The sequence below is a fragment of the Doryrhamphus excisus genome, chromosome 1, assembly GCF_030265055.1.
Source record: "Doryrhamphus excisus isolate RoL2022-K1 chromosome 1, RoL_Dexc_1.0, whole genome shotgun sequence".
In the NCBI taxonomy this organism is placed as follows: domain Eukaryota; kingdom Metazoa; phylum Chordata; class Actinopteri; order Syngnathiformes; family Syngnathidae; genus Doryrhamphus; species Doryrhamphus excisus.
The window spans coordinates 5,194,323-5,217,500 of record NC_080466.1 but is presented as its reverse complement, the minus strand read 5'-3'; the positions used below and the strand labels follow the sequence as shown (position 1 = coordinate 5,217,500).

Sequence of the window (23,178 nt, the reverse complement as noted above, 5' to 3'; positions counted from 1 at the left end):
ACTCTTATTAGGTTTTTTTTTAATATAGTAATTAATAAATCCATTCTGTTTCATGGTTGAAAATGTCCTGTAAGTCCTACTATGCTTACTTAAGTACATTTTACATATTTGTTTGCCTAAATTAAGTATTGTCAAGCACAAAAATGGCTAATTAAACTAAAATAGAAATACAGAAGGCTAATTCAAAGACGCTGGGATTATATGTCGTATTCTGAATGTCACCTTTTTGACCATATAAGGTATTGGAGGAGGGATCATCCAACACAATGAGCTGGTCCATGGCAGCACTTTCTGTGGCGCAGAGTTGGGTCACATCATGGTTTCGTTAGAAGGTCCGGAGTGCTCATGTGGAAGTCGAGGATGCATCGAAGCTTACGCTTCTGGCCTGGCCCTGCAGAGAGAAGCCAAAAAACTGATAGATGGTTAGTGACAGTCTGTGTGATCTTTGCGACTGTGTGTAGGCTAATTGTTCTACTTATGTGAAGGATCATAACATTATTAATGCATTTGTTAAAAAAGTTATCTGTCTAGATCCAGATCTAATCTAGATACAGTGACAAAAACTGAAAACAGATCAATACAAAGTAATGAAGAAACAAAACCTAAACCCTGATTAGTTAGGTAAAGAGTTTGGCTTCTCAAAACGAAATGTGTTCAAAAGCATAATACATTTGCATCACAAAAATCACTATATTCATCGTGTTGCAGTGATTTATGTGGTCTGATTCTTTCTAATAGGCATTTTTGTGATGTAAATGTATTATGCTTTTGAACGCATTTTGTTTTGAGAAGCCTAACTTAACTGCACCCAGCAACTAGCTAGAACTACTTTCCTCATCACCGAAATCCATACAAAACACAAAGAGTGGAGTGAGTCGCTGTTAACGGTCTTCGCTGCTTATGGGGGTGTCGTACAACTTCATGCCAAAAAAATCCAAACAATCCTTTTCCAACCTGTGAAATACTGATGTGTGCGTTTCAGATGAACTGCTGAATATGGAGGGGTTGGATATGAAGCGCTCCGAGCCCATCACCGCCGCTCACCTCATCAATGCAGCCAGACTAGGGAACACCAAAGCTGAAGCTGTTCTCAACAAGGGTCAGAACCTAAAACGAGCACATGCAATATTATTAAATATTTACATTTGGCAACTTTTCTAACAACTTTTCCCTGCTTATTATAGATAAACACTTATTTCTATCTGTGATTAAATGTGATTAATTCTGAGTTAACTGGCCGGTAATGTGATTAATCACGATTAAATATTTTTGAACGATTGACAGCCATCATTTTTACATAGAAAGTTATTGTTTGCATTATGCATAATTTTACCAGTTTACCAGATTAACAAGTTTTAATAATTATTTGAAAGATTGAGGGTTTGTACTATGTCCTCTGTACCCGTTATTCTGGATTATCCTAACTGACCTTGTACAGTGAGTCAGTGACGTTTCCCCATATCTCCACACAATTAGTTAGATATTGTAAAACCAGAGAACAATATAGAGAGTATGAAGTGATTTCTGGTTGTTTTTTCTTTGCAGCCTCCACAGCACTGGGGATTGGCATCATCAACATCCTGCACACAATCAATCCCTCACTGGTAATCCTATCTGGTGTGCTGGCGTCATTCTACCAAGACCCTGTGAAGCGCATTATTTCTAGTAGAGCCCTTTTACCTGCACAGAGCACCAAGGTGGTCACATCAGACTTGGAAGAACCCGCTTTGCTGGGAGCAGCAAGCATGGTATTAGACTATGCTACAAGAAGGATTTATTAAAGGATAAATACAGTCCTTGCCTCTAGATTCACAAAGGGCCCATGTCATTAAGAAGAAGACCGATGATTAACTTGATTGTCGTACATACTCACTCTCCGTTTTGATATAGAAACTTTTTCTTTTCGCTTTTTCTTATACACTATATTACCAAAAGTATTTGCTCACCCATCCAAATGATCAGAATCAGGTATCCTAATGACTTGGCCTAGCCATAGGTGTATAAAATCAAGCACCTAGGCATGCAGACTGTTTCTACAAACATTTGTGAAAGAATTGGCCGCTCTCAGGAACTGTCACCGGATGCCACCTGTGCAACAAATCCAGATGTGAAATTTCCTCACTCCTAAATATTCCACAGTCAACTGTCAGCTTTAATATAAGAAATGGACAAGTTTGGGAACAACAGCAACAGGCCATGTAAACTGATAAAGGGGGGTCAGAGGATGCTGAGGCGCATCGTGCAAAGAGGTCGCCGACTTCCTGCACAGTCAATTGCTACAGAGCTCCAACCCTCATGTGGCCTTCAGATTAGCCCAAGTACAGCACACAGAGAGCTTCATGGAATGGGTTTCCATGGCCGAGCAGCTGCATCACCAAGGCAATGCAAAGCACCGGATGTTGTAACAAAGGGCTGCATATAATAGCTGCAAAAGGTGGACCGACATCATATCGAACCCTATGGGTTAGGAATGGGATGGCACTTAAATTCATATGAGAGTCACGGCAGGTGAGCAAATACTTTTTGGTGTTCACATGAATACAATTCCTCAGCCAAATGGGCAGATTCCAGCAGGGAATAGGGAGTCATGTCATGTGTCAAGTGGGTCCATTGTGCAGTCCATAATGTTCTTATGTTGTCCTTGAAGAGAAATGGCAGATGTTTGATTTAGATAAACATTTTCTGTCCTTCATGTGATGGGGGGAGGGGGGGTGAAAGCTTGCTTTGCTTTTGACCAAAAATGTTTCCAAAGACTGCTCTTTATTTTCTGTATAGCTTATTTTTTAAACAGTTCTACAAGTTTTGTTTATCCCTTACTGTGATAAGGGTGAGTGTCATTATATCAAATTGTATTTGCATGTTTTCTTCAATCATTATTTAGGATTTGGAGAAGAAATATTGATGTTTAAGTTGGTAGCCTAAAAAAGGATTTAGTGGTAATGAATGTAACAAAGTAATATAATTATTAAATTATAGCCTGAACACTGACTGAAACATGTTACAGCTTTTGCTGCTATAATGAAGGCGTGTATGCAGCTATATTCATTGTATGTATCATAGTTAAAATATACTTCCACAAATGTTAGTGATTTATAATTGAACAAAGGAATACATGATGAATGGGTCACATTTAAAGCACCGTTCTACCTTCAACGTTGTTTACCGCTTATTGACTCTTGGTGGGTCAAAGAGTGACTGAAGGATACTACAGGAGGAATAAGCACATAACAGGAGTCCTCGCCTCCCCCAACTGTTTTGCAGCCATTTTACCACCCACCACCCGTGCCATGTCCTATTTTATATGATCTAAACAATGACTTTTGAGTTTAATAAAACTTAACATATTTGAGGTAAGTTGTGTGAAGTGCTTGATTTGTTTCTTAGTTATCGATATCGAGTTTCATTCAATTTTCTTCCACTTGTCTGGGCCTGGGTCATGTATCAATAATCAATATACAGTTATAAATTATGATTATTTTGTTAGCTATTCACATACTGAACCATTGGCAGCTTGAAATAGAAACTCTTCTTACCTTGAGTGAGGTGTCTTTTTACTTGAGCAATTTGACACTGGCAGCGTGAGTTAAATAATTAACCACAATTATTGTCAGAGCAGACTATAAATGTCGCCAGGATGCTTCAAATATATATATATATAGTATAAATAGTACACTAACTGATACAATGTAACATTTCCATAATGAAAAAAGCTTGTCGTTGGACAAAGTTATACACAATCAGTAGTCAATATCATGTTGCAGTGACTAAAGTGCATTTTTTTTCTTTTCATCATTAAAGTTGTGACAGCACGTACAGGTCACGAGACTAGCATGTGGGCGGACATTTAGCTATGATTGGCTACTGACTGAGGCAGAGGTATTTCAGTTGGTTGTTCATCCAATCAGTCATCTTTTAAGGATTTTCATTGGCGACGCGTCCATTTCCGGTTCTCTAAAATGACTTTTTTTTGCTCTTGCGTGTCCTTCCTTTTCAGCTAATCGTTCTTGGTCAATATATACACCTGCTGGAGATTTCACATTTTCTGATATCCACTAATTAATACAACATGGATGATTTTGACATGCTCAACTCTCCGGCTGCTGGGAACGGCGTTGGCTCTGACGACGACCCCGCTGCAGCATTTTTGGCCCAACAGGAGAGCGAAATCGCGGGGATTGAAAACGACGAAGGCTTCAGCATCCTGGACAGTGGAGAGGTCCCTTCGATACTGTCAGATTCCAACGGTGGGTGACTACCACCGTCAGCTGCACACGCTGCACTCTGAATTACTTGATAAATTACGATAAAATGTCATGGTATGGACATGAAGCGGAAGTCAATTACACTGTCCTGCTAAGCTCGAAATCAAGCTAACATGCTAGCATGCTAGCAAAGTGGTCCTACCTAAGCTAAGATGTCATTAACTTCACACGACAAAATAATACATAGTTGAAAATAATGGTAGGAACCTTATCCTGGACTTTTTTTTATTCATCTTATTGAATAATAGCTACAATTTAAGCAATTGATAAAATGAATGAAGCCTAACGTTAACAAGACGTCATTCACGACGCCTGGTTACCTTTGCCCTTAGTTCTTGGTGCTTTACTGGTTACATTTTATACTACTCACAATAAGTGATATCTCAGATACATGTCAGAATGAATCTAAATGTACTAAGTTGCAAACTTTGCAGGTGAACTTAATTTGAGCTTCTCTAATTTTCAATGCGCATGGCCAACATGTAACACAAGGAACACAACATCACAGTTGTGCATTTCCCTACGTGTTTGTGAGTAGTATAAAATGGTCTGATATGAACTTTTCCTCTGTCTACATACTATGACTGCTTGATTGATTTTTAACCGTTATATTCCTGGTGTCTTTCCAGACGGTGCTGTCAATGGAGAGTTTCATGGGGTAAATATTTTTTAACATTTATTTTCAAAGAAGTACTTTGTCAAAGAACTAAAACATTTTTTCCTTGTTTATTTTATGAATAGCTACGGTGGCCAACAGGGAAAAATGTCCCAAAATGTCCAAAAGCTTGAAACACTTGGCCATAATAGTTCATCTGGTTCACTGATCTGGTAGCCTGGCAAACGTTCTTTTTGTTCCATGAACTAACAGCACTTTTGACATGCACTTGTTTTTGGGCTTTGTGTGTGTGTGGTTTTTTTTTTTTTTTTTTGCATTTGCAGCATTTTCACGTCATATTTGTGTTTGTTTCTCAAAAATTAACTACACAGGTATCATTTAGTGGGAGTGTTAAAGTTTTATTTTACAACAAAATCATTGTACTTTAACAGCTGACCTTTTTTGTTTTAGATATCTGGCCAGTAGAACATCTTAGTTTCCCTTTCCTGTGCTGTCATTGCAACATTCTGCTGCCATTTGCACTGTCAGGACTTTTTTTTTGTCTGTAAGAGAAGCACAAGGAATGGCTATTCTTTAGTCTAATCTTTACCAGAGAACATTACACATATTTAATTGTACTGGTAAAAAATAAATGCCCACAAGAGCATTCTGCAGCTGTAAGGTGGTAGCTGGAGAGATTAGCGTAGTATAAATAATTCAGGAAGAGTCAACACTTATTTAGCCTGTCTCGGTTTTGAATTTGACACCATTCTTGGGCATATTGCTTGTCTCATCTATCTTAGGAAAGCAATGGTCCATCTGATGCCTATGCAGCAATTTCCAATGCAGACCGTCTTCAGGCAGAACCAGAAAGCCTTCGCAAATGGAGGGAGGAGCAAAGAGAGAGACTGGAGCTGCTTGGTATGCCCAGACCTTGTCAAATGCTGCAAAGTTCAACATAGACATTCATGCATTTTAATTCTACCTATAAAACACGGGGGTGCAAAACTGTCCTGTCAGTACTGTCAGAGGGACACTGGAATCACTGGTGTTGCAGTACTTACTTTTATTTAGCTCATTGACTGGACATGTTAATGATGTCAATCTATGTGCCTTGTGATTGACTGGCAACCCAGTCCAGGACCTTTTGGCATAGACTCCAGCTTACCCTAGACCCTGAACACAGGATGCATTGTCGAGAATGGATGTATGACTGGACCATTGTCATTGTCATTGAATCTAACCTCTCTGTATCATTCTTCTACTTGCCCACCTTCCTGGCCAGATGATAACTCTCGCAAGCAGGAGTCGGAGTGGAAGACAAAGGCCAAGGTGGAGCTGGAGGAGTGGCACGCCAGGCAGAATGAGCAGCTGGAGAAAACCAAAGCCAATAACAGGTACCGGGTTCAAAAATGGCCTCCAGCTGAGGCTATTGTATTGGTCACAACAGTGGAACTACGGTGTCAACATTAAAAGCCCACTGATGATGCAAAGTTGAAATTACAATCTAATAGTTTGATTTCGGTATCAGTTCTAAATCTTTGGAGCATGGGTTTGTCAACTAAAGTTTCTCGATTAATTATGAGGGAAATGTGATCATCTGACATCACTTAATTTAATGCTTTGAATGATAATTCTTCATATACATTTTGGATGGCAGACAATGCAAAGATTTATTAAGTGTGGTAGTCATCTACCTGCTAATTTGTAAAATAACTACCTTCTTTATACAAAGGGGAAAAAATTAGATTGTTGCAGAAGTGGGACACTAGAAAAATGATTTTAGGTACATACCGCTACTAAACAACACGTTTGATATTTAATATTACCTAATGCGACTATTAAGTAAATCAAAATATAACTAAGAACAAAGTAAAAACCTGTTGGGAGTATAATTTGAAATGCTTTTTTACAGTCGTTTGCAGGCAATTGATTGTATACACCTCTCTTGTACAGCCCCTACAGCATTTTGTATCGTGCATTTTTTTTTATTGACTCCTGATATTTCAAATCTTAGAATTTAGACAGGGGTCTATATTGCTCTTAGTGTGACGACTGTATGTAACAATACACAATATTGTCACTACTTAAAATTTTGTTGTGCAGTAGCAGACTTGACTTTCTCGTTTGATTCCCGCAGCAGTCTGTATAGGAAGCAACAAAGGTGTATCAACCACACAATTAACAATCAACATTTATCATACCCATCCCTACTTGGAACATCAGACTGAGGTGGGATGCTTGAAACACTCAATCACCGAACATTGTTGAGAAAATATCAGCAACCTCTGTCAGTTCTGATCATCATTACAGTGGTGGTAGGGCATACGGCTACTTTTTCTGCTTTTTCATTACAATTTTCAAATAGTGATCTAAAGGGCTGAGAATCACAATCACACAGGTCTTAACAAGAGATGTGCGAGTTCTGATCTGTTCTATACTCGGCTGCTAACAATCATAGATCACTACTCACAACTGTGAAAATACTAACAGCTATGTCTTATTAACCGTATGTGACACAACTGACGCCTAATTTCAACAATCCATGCCCTGCCAAGTATATTCCAAATCTTGATTGTCTTGTAAGTATTACACTGGTGTTTCTATCCTCTTCTCCATTTTACTGCTCTCCCTGTTCTCTCTGCCCTCTTGCTGCACTGTCGTTTGGGCGGATGTTTGCCCAGGGTGCTGGATGAAGACTTCTACAAGCAGCCCTTCTCTGAGCTCATTGGTTATGTGTATGTTGCTCCAACTAACATCCTCTGTCCTCATTTTGGTTTTTGGCCTCATGTTTGTTTTTCCACTCTCACCGACAATCCAACCATGTAACATCCTACCATCTCATTAGTTAGGACATGGTAGATTTTCACCAGTTTTCATCTCATCCACCAGAACACACTGCCATTGCTATTGTTTTCCCATTTACATTGTCGTTTGAGTGCCCCCTCCCCAACATATCAGCATGTCACATCTGAGAGTATGTTACTGCTGCCACACTCCCTTACTTGTGTCTCATCATTCACTTTCATATATTTGATTCAACATCCAACATGTAACCCTGTGTAAATTGCACGTTTTATTTTTTAGAAATAAATGAGTGCCCCCAAACAAATATACCAAATATTCAGGTGTAGGACGCTTTGAAGCAGTTGTTGTGCAGAGACTATCTATTAAAGTATTATATACATGAGTTGTGAGAAGACTCGTGTTCTATTTATCACAATGTTTAGGATATTTAAGAGGTGCAGTCCAGAAATCATTTTTATTTCAATCCATGTATTGAAAGTATGACTTGTTTTTTTTTTATCTACTTGTCCTCACTGATGAAATGTATGTAGATTGTGATGTTTTGACATTGTACATACACAACTGCTTCAAACTACACTTTGTTAGACCATTAGCAGCCTCCGTGTTGTCCTCCTAAAGAAGAATGTGTTAGCAAGTACAGTGAAACCTTCGTTAGCGTCATTAATTTGTTCCAGAAGGTGCGACTCTGAGACAGACTTAAACCAAGCAAAATGTTCCCATAGGAAATCATGTAAATCCAATTATTTATATCAGAACCGTAAATGTTCATTTAAGGTGATTAAAAACACGCTAACGGCACGGATGCTAACCAAGGTTCTACTGTACCCAAGTTGTGCAGCCTTTGCTTTTACTCTCTAACCAGTAAGGCCTGAGTAATGTATAACGGCTCTGAGGAGTTAAATATCATGATGTAATGGAGCTTGTGGTATTACATTGGTGTTGGGCTCATGTGGAGGATATTAGGGCAACTTTAGTCATTGATTATTATGTACACCTCAATGCATACATTTCCTCTCTGTAATGGAACAAATAACAGTTCAAGGCTAACTGTCCTTCATTTGCATAACTACTAAATAACCAATACCGATTTGCTCATTAGGTGACGCATAATCAGCTGCCCTCCATATTGTAGACTCCTGGCCACTGCGTCCTTGTGTGTAGCTACTGAACTTGAGCTTTCCAGTGAGGAAAACAAAGGCTGCTCACTGATCATGCTTTTAAGCACTTTAGAATACTCCTTATGTGTTGCTTTTGCATGCCGGCTTTAAACATCTGCATTTGGCTCATTTTGTTGTCTTTCATTTTGCCCCCACCCTTTTGCTTTTTTGTCTTCTAAATTCTGACCTGTGAAACTGTTTCTCCCTCTTTTCTTTTTCTATGCACCTTAAAGCACACACATTAACCATCCTTGCTACCGCCTAGACCAGTTAAGTAACAAAACACCCAATATCCATTTAAGTTTGCTTATGGGGTGGGGTTACACGCAGCTTTGTGTATTAGCCAAGTTATTGTATGTATTGTTTCATGTAACATAACCGTTTTGTGATGTGCCTTGTCTAATCTGTAGTTGGTTATGATGGTGAGTGACGTGGTAGTCATATGTAAATTTCACATGTGGTCCTGACAGGGGCCTTTTTTGTTTCTTTTCTTTTTTTTTTTTTTTTTTTTTTTTTAAACTTTGACCTTCTCTAATTAGACATGAATCGGTTCCACAGTTAAAACACCAAAATCAAAGTAAGCCACCGTTCCACCTGCTCTCCAGCACCATGCATGGCAAAGGCCCGGTAGTGCTTCCACTTTGTATGGACTTGGTTAAAAGCAGAATAACAAAACACTTTGCTACGGTGTTTTGTTTTAATCAAGGACAACTATGGTGATGAGCTTGTTGTCAATATAACTGGCTGTTGCAACCTAGAAAGTTAAAAACATGAACCCGTAGAAGTGGAAGAGCAGTGAGCAGCTATGGACAGAATTTTAAATAGCAAGATATTTCAATACCAATAATGGGGTATTCAGTTGTTCCGTCTTTATTTACTTTGTGGGCAGAATGCTGAAGTCTGTGTCCTGCTCTGAGGTGACCTCTGCTGAACCAAATGACACTTGGACTGACAGATGATTAGCAGCATTTCATTTTTAATAATGTTATAATTCAAATGACCTTTATTTTCATTAAAGACTGCACATGTTATGCTGTGTGCTATATGTCTCAATATATATTTGACTCAAAAGGAGTCAAACTTTCAAATCGAGATGCACTATATTATCTATCTTTGTTCGCGTCACATGTTCAGAATTACTACTATACTGGCTCATGTGAAGGATGTCATTTTTTAATTCAGCTATCTGGCTGGTCGCACATAAATAACATTGGATTTACATTTTAGCAAAATTAAGCTTTGTTTTGACCACTACACGTGCAATAAAAATGTTAAAAATCTGAGTATTATTGCCCCCCAGCTTTGTTTGGCATGAAAAGTAGAATCTGACATTTGGAGATGCGTGCTTTTAACTGTACACACATATATTCAAGTATGTATAACTCATCAAATGTACACAGCTATTGCACTCAAAGTCAGCCATTTGATTGTGATAAATACTTGTTATATAATTGCAGAATTACAATAGCCACCATCCCTTCCCTCTAAGTTGTATTTAGTCAGTTAGGCAAAGGAATACAACTTTTCACTTCACTAACTTGGTTATCAGCAGAGGACTATCTCCGAGCTGTCGTTTTACAATGTTCTTATCACTATGTCACCTCTTCCGCCACTGATGGGTTTCTATCTCATCTCTCCTCCCCCCGTCGGGTGCAGGGCAGCCGAGGAGGCCATGATTTCAGACATGGATGAGAACAACCCTGGCACAGAATGGGAACGCGTGGCTCGCCTCTGCGACTTCAACCCTAAGTCCAGCAAGCAAGCTAAAGATGTGTCCCGCATGCGCTCCGTCCTCATCTCCCTCAAGCAGTCCCCGCTGGTCCGCTAGACTCAGCTTTACATCATCCAAGATCACCACCAATGCAAACACGACCCAACACCCAATGACCCATATCTGTATTCAGAAAAAAGGTGGCATACGCCCCTTTTGTACATACGTTTACCACACACAGACCTAGCTTTCTCAAATGGGAGGATATGGCCGGTTAACCCATCCTAGTGTTCCATTCCTGATAGGCTTGTACGTATCTATTGTCATCAAAACAATCTCTTCCTTTGGGTCCATGGCTACACTGCAATGTGGTTTACTTGACCATCAGGCTATATCCATCCTAAAAGTCAGTCTTATCAATCTTCAGCACCTTGTGGTTATTCATCCTTCCATTTTTTTCTTTAAGGACCAAATTGTGGAAACTCCAAATCCAGCAAGTGTTTTGAAATTGTGTGTGTTGTGCCTACTTGTGGCATATGGTGTTCAGTTCATTTCAAATCTATGCATTTCCTCATGAAAAGCTCCTCCGTCTGCAGTCAGGAAATGAGCAGTCCAGTCCATTACAATTTAATGTTTGTATGTGTGTTGACAGTGTGTGTGTATGTACTTTCTGTGTGCACCTATGTACATATACAGAAGGCAATATATATACAGAATATAAAACATGTTAGAGTGTTGTGGTTTTAAAGAGAACAAGATACTAGAAAGCTGTTGTTCAGCCATGCATGTCCATTGTCCATTTGATTTCAATATCAGTAAACGGTGAATGACAACTTTTGTTATATTTTACCTGGCATCTGTGTCCTCAGAGCTTTTGTTCTGCCCTTAGGTGACTGGTTAGAGACATTTCCAATAACTGGACTATAAATACACCAAACAAGTTTTGTATTTACATAAGCCCCAGGGAGTCAATCACTTAATTTATTTCAAACCACAACATTTGACTAAATCAAAAACACTTATTACAGAAGAATGCATGCAGTGCAAACAATTACCAGGATTCCTACAAGACAGGTTTTCCAGTGCATCAAAAGGGATATCCTTTGGCTGCCTAGTAGATCCTTCAACAATACACCATTCTCTGTGAATGGCAGTGTATCACGGGGCTACTGTAAAAAGAGATGCCATCCTGAGGCACAAAAGAGTCAAATGGTAGTTTTGAGAGAACCACAGGCATAGTTTTAACCCACATGCATTGTGTGTATGTGACTGTACATACAATGTTGATGTGTGCACAGTGAGGCCAGTTCCTTTATTTTTGCTGTTGACTGAAAACATTGGGATTTGATATCAATACGTGCTATTTTCCAGGTATCTACATCTGGTGCACAACTTTGTAGAAAGGTAGATTCAAACAAAAGGTGCTATGTTTCATGTGAGCAGAAGCATTGGAACAGGTGGGCCTGACATACTATATTTCTTATACAATCAATAAATGGCAATGAATGTCAGGTTGTGCATTTAGAGGTGAAAACCAATTGTGAATCTGAGAGAAGATGGTAAATAAATCAGAACCATTGCACAAACATTGTTCATTGCCAGTACTGCCATTTGGAAGAAGATGTATCAGACGTCAAACTGGTATACCAAAGAAAACATTAACAATTGAGGACAGAACTACTGGCGATGAATGTTCACTAATACAGATTTAGACAAATTTGTGAACAATATTTCAGCGAGCTATGCCTTTTGTGTACATTGCAAAAGTTTGAGTTCAGTGCATGAAAAATGATAGATGAAACAAAGTTTTCGTTTGTATTTTTTGTATTTTCAATACTTAAAAATCGCTCTATTGTACTAATTAACAGTGTCCAAAAGAAGGATGAAGGATTGTAGATCCTACCTTGCCCCGTGTGTGTGTGTGTGTTTTTCCACTCAACTGGTGGCCATGACCAAGACCTGTTAGACTGGAGCTTAAAGTAACATTGCCCGCTCCTTGTTTGAGCAGACGGTCTTAGTAAACTATGAGGAAAGCGATAAAAAGAATGATTATGTTGTTTTATGATATATTACTGGTGACCTTGAAAAGTAAAAACATGTAGTCAGAGCTCGTCCAACAGTTACCACGTTTCAACCTGGACATAGGCTACTGTAAGTTAACAGCGTTACTGCATTCAATAGGCTGCAAAGACAACAAAGTTGACAATGTGAAAAAAAATTATTAAATGAAAATTAACAAATAAAAAGCGGATAGAAACACTGTATTATATATGCTTAAAGTAAGGTGAGACCAAGCCATAAAATAATTTATTTAAAAACATACATCAGGCAGTCTTTTTCGCTCTCCAAATACGGAAGTCCTACCACTTCCGGGGTGTGCACCAGAGTAACTGTTCCGGTCGGCTTCTCATCGCAAGACCAACTCATCGCTCCTCTCGGATCAATTCAAGTCAGAAAATACTAAGTTTTTCGTTTTTCCTGATACCAACATGCCTTTAAAGTTTGAACTGTGTCCCGGGAGGATGATTGGAGGCAACCATCCGTGTTTTATCATTGCTGAAATTGGACAGAACCACCAGGGCGACATCGAGCTTGCCAAGAAGATGATAAAAATGGCAAAGGTAACAACCGCTACTCGGATATACAACTGCGTGATTTCTTAAAAGATGTTGTTTCTGATTAATGCTTGGATAAGTTAAATAGGTAAACAAAAATGAATATATATATTTATAGATATATGTATATGAATACATAAATCGCAGCTTAATGCGTTCAAACGTTTTGAAAGTGTCACTTTAAAACGTGGCTTGAATAGCCTTAATTAATGCTAATCAAGATGTACTATTTGTTTGCACTTGCTAGGAATATTTGTCAAATGAGACTTGTTCATTATTGGATACAAAACCAGATCTACTAGCCTTTTGTGCGATACTGTGCAATGGTTTTCCAGTCGTGATGTTTATTTTCACATTAACTTTTTACAAAATAAAAAAAATATGTATATATCCAAATATCACCGTGGACCACCGCATCGTTTCATGTTTTGTTTCCGTACGTTGCCCTGTGTTGAAAAAACTTTGGACACAGTCTGCTGGAGATTTTTTTCTTCTTAAAAATATTTTATTTTTTATATTATTTATTCATGTATAATATATATTGCCTTTGTGTCTCACTTTACTCCACGTACAGGATTGTGGTGCAGATTGTGCCAAATTCCAGAAGAGTGAACTGGAGTACAAATTCAACAAACGAGCCTTAGAACGCGCCTACACTTCCAAACACTCGTGGGGGAAAACTTATGGCGATCACAAGCGCCACCTGGAGTTCAACCATGAGCAATACAGGGAGCTACAGAAATATGCAGAGGACGTGGGAATCTTCTTCACTGCCTCGGGAATGGATGAGGTGTGTCAATACCTGCATGAATATTATGACTTTGATCTGACTTTTTTTGCCCCTTATGTTTCTGCCCCTAGATGGCCGTAGAGTTTCTCCATGAGCTGAATGTGCCTTTCTTCAAAGTGGGCTCAGGAGACACCAACAACTTCCCTTATCTGGAGAAGACGGCCAAGAAAGGTATAAAACTGTATAGATATAATAAGTCCTATGAATGACTGTCTTATGTTATGTGTGTCAGGGCGCCCCATGGTGGTGTCCAGTGGGATGCAATCCATAGAGACAATGCGTCGGGTATACAAAACAGTGAAGGAACACAACGAAAACTTTGCCATCTTGCAGTGTACCAGCGCATACCCCCTTGAGCCTGAGGATGTCAACCTCAGAGTGATCACAGTAAATAGACCACTTAACCTTTTTGAATGAATATATCAAAGCCCGTATTATTTCATCTCTTTCAATTCACAGGAATACCAAAAGGAATTCCCCGATATTCCAATTGGCTATTCAGGCCACGAGTCTGGAATCAGTATTTCGGTGGCAGCTGTTGCTTTGGGGGCAAAAGTCATCGAACGTCATGTGACACTGGACAAGACGTGGAAGGGTAGTGACCATGAGGCGTCACTGGAGCCTTCTGAGCTGGCTGAACTGGTTCGCTCTATCCGACTTGTGGAGAAGGCGCTGGGTAGTGGACTCAAGCGGATGCTTCCTTGTGAGAAACCATGCCATGACAAGGTAAGACTTTCATGAGATTTTTTTAGTAATCATCAGTAGAACATGGGTAAAAAAGGGAAAAAAATATACAAATAACAATTCCACAACAGAAACAACACAAAAAATGGTTGTTTTACTTTACAAGAATTTATGCACAATTGAATAACACCATGGACTGTTTGCAATTTCCACATTTTGAACTGAACTGCATGTGTGAGTGCATTAAAATTTTTCCTTAATGTGTAATCTATTCAAACTACAACACTTTTCACTTCCTGGTTGCTGTACAGAGTGTATTTCTATGGGAAAGTTGCAGGCCGAGTCCTTCTAAAAGGCACTTCTGCCACCTTGTGGCCGTTTTTACGACTTAAAACTGCACCAAACATGCTCTCTTCTATTGTGGAGTTGCTTCATCACCTGACTTCGGGCGAAAGATGGGGTACACCCTGGACTGGTTCCCAGCCAATTGCAGGGCACATATTGACAAAACATTCACACACCTATGGGTAATTTGTGGTTGCCAATTAACCTAACATGCACGTTTTTGGAATGTGGGAGGAAATCGGAGTACTCGGAGAAAACCCACACGCAAACAAGCGGCGATTTGAACCCATATCATCTCTAACACTTGACTGTGTAGCCATCATGCTAACCACTTGGCCTGCCAAGGCAAAGTTTTAGCAAAAAAAAATTGTTTGTTAACTGAAAAACGTGCTAACCGAGGTGCCACTGAACTCATATTTGTTAATGGAAACAATTCATTTGTAATCTGAACCAATCAGAAGTTGACCAGCACTCTGATTGTTCTAGTACCAAAATGAATAATAACAATTTTATTTTCTCAAGCTGGGGAAATCTGTGGTGGCCAAGGTGAAAATCCCCAAAGGAACAGTCCTCACTCAGGACATGTTGACGGTGAAGGTGGCCACGCCCATGGGTGTAGCAGCCGAAGACATCTTCCAGCTGATTGGCAAGGTTGTAACTGAGGACGTGGGAGAAGATGAGAGCGTCATACCAGAGGTGGTGGAGAGCTATGGGAAGAGGGCCAAATGCTGATATTTCCAAGACTGGGACTAAAGCACTTACGTACATGGTGAGGCCCTTAATCATGTGGGCATAATTTGGCGGGTGATTTTTTTTGTATAAGTTTCAGTAATCACGAACAAGAGTGGGTAATTGTCCTAAGAGGCGGCAATGACAATGTCTCCTCTTCCTAAAGGCAATGATGCACTGATGAAAACAAGAGGTCACGTGTACGGTAATTAGTGGCCAATGTCATAAACAGTGAAGAAGGCTGCTAATTAGCCCCGGCTCGATGAAGTATCTGCTCTATTGCTTCTTTGTAGAAGGCAGTGTCAATTTGTTTGGTGCCTGTGAAATAAAGATTTAAATCATTCTTTATGTACCAGCCTTTTAGTTACACACGATAATTGATTTCTGGATGTAATCTTGAACAGTAGTAGTGAGAGGACAGACCCATGTGGCACCTCCTTTTTTCTCAGTCTGGCCGTTGCAGGTCTAAAATATTAAAATGCGTTTGACAGCATCTCTGTTATGAACTTCACAATATGCCTGTTTGAGATTGTGTGGCCCAGCAGAGTATAAATAACATATTCAAATCCAGCATTTTTGTTTCAGAATATTTATCATGGAAGACACAAAAGCTGTCCTTTACTCTATACATAATTCACTCTGCCGCTTTTGGTCCCATAACCTTTTTTTCATATTTGGTTCGGACCAGATTAGCGAGCCACAACTTTGAATGCGGTTTGAAAGGGTTTCAAATGTTAAACTCTCAAAGAATTAACCTGTTGTGCTGTGAAGAGGATATCCCGGGCTTTTTAATGGTATGTGATATGTTGGGGGTTGTCACACAACTAAAGGATTCATTAAATATGAATATGAGTATATACTACACTACTCACAAATGTAAATTTACGAGAAAAAAATCTTAATATTATGAAAATAAAATTGTAAATTTACAAAGAAAATACTCGTAACTATGTCACAGGCATTGCCTGAGACAGCTATGAAAAGTGTATGGTGTGTATGTGACCTTTGGCCTTGGGCATGTGAAGGCAGAAGTGAGAAGGACTACATGCTGATCTGTGTTCAACTGCTCTGTTTTGCTGCCACATTAAGAATAAAACTTGCATAAAGAAATAGAAAAGTTTCCTTCCCAAATAGCTACAGTACACAGTAAATTCCCCAGTGTTAAATATGCAGTGTCAAAGTGCATTGACTCTATCCGAGTTAATACAACAACAGCTTGAGTAAAGCGCCCCCCAGTGTTGGTGTCAATTTCCGTCGTTAAATGAGCAGTGTTAGACTTACTCTGAAGAGCCCCGCCCACCTCCTCTTCAATTTCTAACCGTCAGAATTTTCAAGACGGCATTTTCTCCCAGTGGAAAGAGTACGTACGGTAAGTTTCTGCTAATTACTTAATAAACCAATTATTTGGAGTTTCAACTGAAGCAGCATGTTAGAATTAATTTATATTGTTGTTCGCTGTGCACTTCAGTTATTTTCTGGCGGTTGAAAATACCGAATTCTAAAAGGGCTAATGTGACCGAGTGGATGCTAGCTTAAAATGCCATTGTCATTAAACGTAATATTAACTAACTAGAAAGCGTCAGACTAGACACGAGGTAAGGTGAACGTGGTTAACATATAGCAGAATGGTGATTATGTTGTGCATCGTCCACAGTGTGTATATTTTGAGAGGGGAGACGACTAAACTAGCTAAAGATAGCTTGATTCGTTAGCCACCTCAGGTTACGTTGCGCGCGCGGGCTATTTGAAAAAGTACAACAGTAAGTGAACCAGAAGATTTAATATGTACGTTTTACATAATTACTTATTGTATAATTAATTAATAATTGTATGTTTGTTGTCCATTAAAATGGCTGTGAAGCAAGATAGCTGCTTAAAACCAGGAGAAGGTCGATGTCCTAGTCATGTAGTTTAGTCTAATGCTTGTTGGGCAGAAAAATTCACTTGACAGTAATGTCTCAGTCGCCTTAAAATAAAGTAACGCTACTTCAGTTGTTGTTATTGGCAAACCATTCAAGTTTATGATATTTGACAACCTCAGGTCAGAAAAAGTAGAGCAAGTGGCCAGGGCTGATCATAGTAAAGTATGTTTTGAGTCTAAATAGGAGACATTTGGGATTGCTTTATAGAGAAATGTGATTTGTTAAAATTATTTTGTGGTGGAAACATGATTTTACCTTAGGCAAGACAAGTCCTCTTGCCTAAGTACTAAGCCAATGTTAGTCTCTCCTGCAAATAGCTGATCAACTGTCAACTGCATGTGGCCTGAAACCTTTTTTAATCAAAAGTTGCACACCATTCCCCTCCATAAAAACCCTCTTTAATTTAATTAGAACTGGGGAGTCTCTTGCTGCATGAGACTGTTTATTGTATTGTTTTTGTTTATGGTAAGAATGAGCATGTGAACTTTTATCTCTATAACGTTGTGCTGATCCTGCTTATGTGCTGTATACTTTCTGCAGAGAACATGCTCCTCAAAGTGAAACTTGGTGATGTCCAAAAATTTGTTAGAGTAACTGAGCCAAATCTGTCAGACTTTTTGAATGCAGGTAAGAATTTAATATTGTGAATGTGAGGTTTGCACAAGGAGCTTTAATTGTGCTATTAACTGAATTTAGCTATATAAAAGTGATTTACTCGAGATTAGGGCTCTCATTTTATATAATGTTAGGCATAAAGTTCTTTTTTGTTTTGCTTAAAAATAACTAATTTGAAACTAATTAAAAAAAAATGTAATGACCTTTCTGTTTCTGGTTTTGTTTCCTGTTTACTAGCATTTGCCAAATTTGGTGTCCCAGCTGTAACAGAAGTTGTCAAAGTTGTTGACAGGGACTGAATTAGATGACGATGTTTTTGAGGATATAGTAAAGGATCCCTACACTGGGGTGCTAACCATCATATATGAAACAGGTTTGTTCCAGTTAAATTTGTAATCTATATTAATAGTGACAAAAGGTGAACCTTTATTTCGAACAAAGTTAGTTTGTTCTCAAGTGAAGCTTATGTTCTTCATTAGATAAGGAATGGGTTTATGGGGCAACTTTGCGTAACATGTCTTCTTTCTCCTGTTGCCAATTGTGGTTAGAATCTGTCTCCATGGTAGCCTCTCCTGAGTCCCAACTATCATCTCTGGGTTCATCGGACTCACTGGATACCATCATCCTTTCAGACAGCCCTTCCAGAAAGTGTCAGAGGCTGGATTCAGAGGCTATGCAAGTAAGACTTCACACAGACACTAATGTTTTCTATTGGACAAGGATTAAAATGGTACAAATGGAGATGTTAAACTGCATTGTTTGAGGACTTTGTTGAAGTCATTATATCCAGCATTTAAGTTAACTTTGTATTGCAGTAGATATAATCCTGATTTTTTTTCTGTTTTTGTTTGATATTGGTATTTAAGCTGGTGAAATCCATTCTTACCAAGAAATCTGGTGGAGAATATATAATAAATGAATACAACCGAACTAAGACCTTGGCAGATGAGAGCAGAAGGAAAATGGTGAACATACTGGCAGCTGATATGACGGAGAAGAATGGGTAAATTGGTTATTGTTTTAAGTTAGCACTTGTGTTCTTATTTAGGTTTCAGAGTAATTTGAAATCTGAAGTAAATCTAGGAAGTATGAATATGATATTGTTTTTCTTGCAGTACATCTCCACCCAGACAGGTGAAAGAAATGTATGCGAGAGGAAATGTGAACTTGTTCCCCTACCTCAGAGACCCATTCTCCAAGAATAGCTATGTGAGTTTACTCTTATTGTTGTTATAATGTTAAAATATTTTGAATCCTACCAGAGCATATTTTTTCCACTTTTGTCACTAATAAAGTGGCTGTTTTTATAATCCTTTCATTGTCCAGGGAGCATTATTATGATGGAGACAGTGGTACTGGGTACTTGGCCTGGAGAATTAAAACTATTCAGAGATGCAGTGCTAAAGACAAGCGGTCATTATTTGGAGGTAATCCTATAATAATGTATTGAACAGTATAGTCACAAGATCAGTTTGTGCCTTTGTTGTATGTGTTGCAATGCCTTTCAGCCAATAAACATTTTTTTTCTGTACAAGTACAGTTACATCCAAGTGACTAAAAATGTATGTGATTGTCATCATATCCCCATATTGTTTAGCATCAGCGGAAGGACCATCTGGTGAGGACATGTCAGGAGGACCGACTGTCAGACGAGTTTCCCAATTCGTTCCAGAGACTGTCCTGAGTGAAGATGAGTGCAAGGAAGCAATGTCACTGATGAAACATTCAGCTGACGAGGACACAGTTAGGAAGAAGATGAAGCTGACATTTGTCCATCGGCGTAACATGGTCCTTGACCCACAGCAGTCAAGCAACATACTATCTGATTTTCCTCGTTTAAAGACATCAGAGGCTTGGTAATTATCTCATTTTGACAGTGTGATGACACTTGAATGGTTTTCACTTCAGTAGATGGGAATTGTATTAATATTTTACAACTATTGCACCTTTTAACTATGACTGACTGTAATCCTGAAATTGTCACCAAACATACCACTCCAGGTTGAACAAGATTTTGCTCTGATGTTTGGAGAGGATGTATCAGACAAGTTTCTGGAGAAGTGGCCAACCACATTCAAGAAGATCATCCAACAATGCAGAACGATTCCCTCCACCAGTGAGCTTAAGGAACTCCTGGCAGCTGATCCTTCTGAGGATGGGGATGAAGTGGATATTGACTATGGTGAGATGTTTGCAAGCATATATTCATTTAAATGAGAAAGTGCATCCAAAATGTTGACTGGAACCATATATTGAACAAAGTGTTGGGCTTAACCATAAGGACTTTTAGAATAGAGGAGGTTTTGTGGTGATTTTAAAGTGCCATCTTTTTTCTATACTGTAATAAAAATGCTGCTGATATTGCAGTGCACTCAATTATATAGGTGGTCCACAATTCAAGCGTGTTATCAAACTTGTGTTGTTACAGGTTGGGACAGTGACCTCTCATCAATTTGACTGCTGCTACACTTGATCCCACCTACTGCTCTAGGTCGGAAGAGGCCAGGAAAGGTGTCTGCGTCCCGGGCTGAGGAGCATCTTGTGGTCTTCAAGAAGGTTTGTATTTTTTCCTAATTGATGATGTATATTTTACATTAATTTATTATGTAAACATTTTAATATAATATCACAACCATCTCCTCTCCATAGACGGGAACAATCATCCAAGAGCATCTCGATGCCATAACTAGTAGCACTCAACCCTATCTCCTGGCTGTTGGAGTGAGGAAGAATGCAATCCACCAGTTCTTCATCATTCTCGACAAGAATGCTATACCTTGCAGGTCACCCTCTTCTCTTGGTGCTTCTGATGAACTGTTTAAGGTACACTTCGTGTTTGGGACATCATACAACACCATGCTCCACAACATGTACACGTTCATCCAAACCACTGTGTACAACATTGATGTTGGCAAATTTTATGCCGACCTAAGGTCAGTGTTTTTATATTCTGTACCTGATGTTGATATTTTGGCCTGACAGGAAAATAAAAGTTGTTAAAAGTATGCTATTGTTGTAATGTGTTTTGTACTCACTTGCTATTTAGCTATTTACAAGACAGATTTGGTTAGAGTTAATTTGACACTGGAAAAGAGTAAATAAAGTGTAAAATTAACACCACCAACAGTTATTTACAGAAATAGTATCAAGTTTTATTAATACTGTGCAGTGTTAACAAATGTTAGTATTTACTCTATAAGAGTTTTTTCTTCACTGCAAGGGAGTAAACAATCAACACAGTAAAGTGTAGCATCAAACCTTATGAGAGTTATTTGACCACTAATGCAGTGTTAATGAACAATTACATTTAACTCCATCAGAGTTGATTTATTACCACAGAAGAGTAAAATATCAACACTATTCAGAGTACTATTTACACTTTCCCGAGTTAATAAACCTGTAGTGTTAAATTTGAATAACACTATACAGTGTTAGCCAGTGTTAATTTTTTACACTATTTAGTGTTAATTTAACTCTAAAATTTTAACACTATGAAAAGAGTAAATTTAACACCAGTTCAGGGCAGGACCAAATAGACTCAGGAATAGTGTTAAATTTAACTCTTTAAGTGTTAATTTAACACTGCAGAATTTACTGTGTATGCATTATTTTCCCTTTCACATGTATAACACATAGCTTTGGCTTGGCCCGGGACAAAATAATCTTGAGTAGCCATCTTGGAAATCACAGAACTGGTAAGTATTGTGCGAAAAAACGAGATTTAACCAAGATGATACCATGATAACCCTATTGTTGGCGTCCATGATACATGCACACTCACTGCACTTGTATTCTTTTAGAGTTTATAAAACGTTGTTTTAAATGTAAATTTTGAGGCTCCAAGCTATTTCTCTCTGGTGGGCAAGGGCGTAAAATGTAAAACATAGTAAAGGTTATTGACCCCTGAACTCGATGAGGCAATGTCAGCAGACATTGCCTGTGAATGCTGGAAAATTGTAACTCTTTGAAAAGGTGCCAAAATTGAAATGTAGAATGGACGCGCAGAAACTGAAGCTGGACTGAAATGCTGTGGAAATACGCTAAAACATAGAATGAAGGTAAGCGCAAATTGGTAGTTTGAGCTCAAATCAGGAAAATAAACCCAACCATCTCTGCGTCTGGATCCAAGCACTCGACCAGCTGTGCTATCCAACCTTTACTAATTTTCCACAATTGGGGTAGCAGTATGGTGTGCTAAATGAGTCCAGTGTGATCTCCCATCATGCTTTGCGGCACTGCTATTTCAATAGTTATTTATTATTATGTGTTTAATGTTGTGTATTTATTGTCATTCTATGTACATAAGTAAATACACTATGTATTTAAATACATGTAACATGTGTACCATAGATATACCAAGCAAGGAATCACGAGGATGTACAATAACAATGAATGGTGTCATACAATAGATTCTTCTGCTGCAGGCTTGGGCCAGTAAACCCCGTACCGACCCACCTTCACAAACCAGGATTCGTGCGTGAGTACCTTTCCACCTTTTACATAAAGTCAACGTTACATACATTTGTGCAAACTCTCTGGCGAGCCAGAGGCTTTCAAAAAAGAGCAGATTGAGACAATTGTGTTACTCTCAGGGGGTCAAGTTAGGCTCTCTTGCATGTGAAGAGACTTATTTGTATTTCAGGCACCCGCAGGCAATCAACTATACCTCAGGCTACCTGGAAGAAAGAATAGCTCTACTTGCTTGGTTACATAACAAGTTTAGCTCCTTCGGGACAGTGCATCGCCTTAAACATAGCAACTCTGGCCCCAATACAGAATCCTTGACATGTTAAATGAAGCAGTCACCTCGGAATGTAACATCTTCTCCATCATTTGATGACATATTTTAGACCAGTGCCTCTCCAAGGTGTGTGTGTGTGTGTGTGTGTGTGTGTGTGTGTGTGTGTGTACTTGCACTACTGTTTTTATTCATGCTCAAACGGTG

General features: G+C 38.8%; 3 protein-coding genes and 1 long non-coding RNA gene across 7 annotated transcripts in view; all 4 read left to right on the top strand.

Annotated features, from left to right (window-relative positions):
* Positions 1–3,349, top strand: part of gne (glucosamine (UDP-N-acetyl)-2-epimerase/N-acetylmannosamine kinase) — an 18,855-nt gene extending 15,506 nt beyond the window's left edge. For both annotated transcript variants that reach the window (XM_058086053.1, XM_058086043.1), the window contains exons 12-14: positions 240–422; positions 983–1,099; positions 1,546–3,349. In XM_058086053.1, coding sequence (XP_057942036.1) covers positions 240–422; positions 983–1,099; positions 1,546–1,781 — 536 coding nt within the window. In that variant the 3' untranslated portion in view covers positions 1,782–3,349. The remainder of the gene's footprint in view (positions 1–239; positions 423–982; positions 1,100–1,545) is intronic.
* A 600-nt stretch (positions 3,350–3,949) lies between these two features.
* Positions 3,950–11,387, top strand: clta (clathrin, light chain A). 2 transcript variants are annotated; one of them, XM_058082638.1, is made up of 7 exons: positions 3,950–4,244; positions 4,892–4,920; positions 5,661–5,778; positions 6,143–6,254; positions 7,542–7,595; positions 9,056–9,091; positions 10,479–11,387. In XM_058082638.1, exons 1-7 carry the CDS (start codon positions 4,067–4,069, stop codon positions 10,648–10,650), a joined length of 699 nt encoding a protein of 232 aa, XP_057938621.1. In that variant the 5' UTR covers positions 3,950–4,066; the 3' UTR covers positions 10,651–11,387. The 2 variants fall into 2 exon arrangements, with proteins under 2 accessions (XP_057938621.1, XP_057938630.1); XM_058082647.1 differs by lacking the exons at positions 7,542–7,595; positions 9,056–9,091 and having other exon boundaries at positions 3,951–4,244.
* A 1,505-nt stretch (positions 11,388–12,892) lies between these two features.
* On the top strand, positions 12,893–16,037 carry nansa (N-acetylneuraminic acid synthase a). Its single transcript, XM_058082627.1, has 6 exons — positions 12,893–13,154; positions 13,723–13,938; positions 14,010–14,109; positions 14,171–14,325; positions 14,398–14,664; positions 15,490–16,037. Exons 1-6 carry the CDS (start codon positions 13,023–13,025, stop codon positions 15,697–15,699), a joined length of 1,080 nt encoding a protein of 359 aa, XP_057938610.1. The 5' UTR covers positions 12,893–13,022; the 3' UTR covers positions 15,700–16,037.
* Positions 16,038–16,850: 813 nt separating this feature from the next.
* LOC131132076 (uncharacterized) lies at positions 16,851–21,218 on the top strand. Of its 2 annotated transcripts, XR_009130299.1 has the most exons (11): positions 16,851–17,065; positions 18,159–18,245; positions 18,471–18,606; positions 18,782–18,912; positions 19,100–19,236; positions 19,349–19,442; positions 19,560–19,660; positions 19,831–20,089; positions 20,235–20,415; positions 20,662–20,789; positions 20,883–21,218. It is a non-coding gene; the product is annotated as an uncharacterized LOC131132076 (long non-coding RNA). The 2 variants fall into 2 exon arrangements; XR_009130301.1 differs by lacking the exon at positions 18,471–18,606.
* Positions 21,219–23,178: the final 1,960 nt, after the last annotated feature.

Coding starts and splice junctions, on each gene's coding strand:
- nansa (XM_058082627.1), top strand. CDS start 13,023: ATGCCTTTAAAGTTTGAACTGTGTCCCGGGAGGATGATTGGAGGCAAC. Junction 13,155..13,722: donor AGATGATAAAAATGGCAAAG/GTAACAACCGCT, acceptor CTCCACGTACAG/GATTGTGGTGCAGATTGTGC. Junction 13,939..14,009: donor CTGCCTCGGGAATGGATGAG/GTGTGTCAATAC, acceptor TTCTGCCCCTAG/ATGGCCGTAGAGTTTCTCCA.
- clta (XM_058082638.1), top strand. CDS start 4,067: ATGGATGATTTTGACATGCTCAACTCTCCGGCTGCTGGGAACGGCGTT. Junction 4,921..5,660: donor TCAATGGAGAGTTTCATGGG/GTAAATATTTTT, acceptor CATCTATCTTAG/GAAAGCAATGGTCCATCTGA. Junction 9,092..10,478: donor CCTTGCTACCGCCTAGACCA/GTTAAGTAACAA, acceptor CGTCGGGTGCAG/GGCAGCCGAGGAGGCCATGA.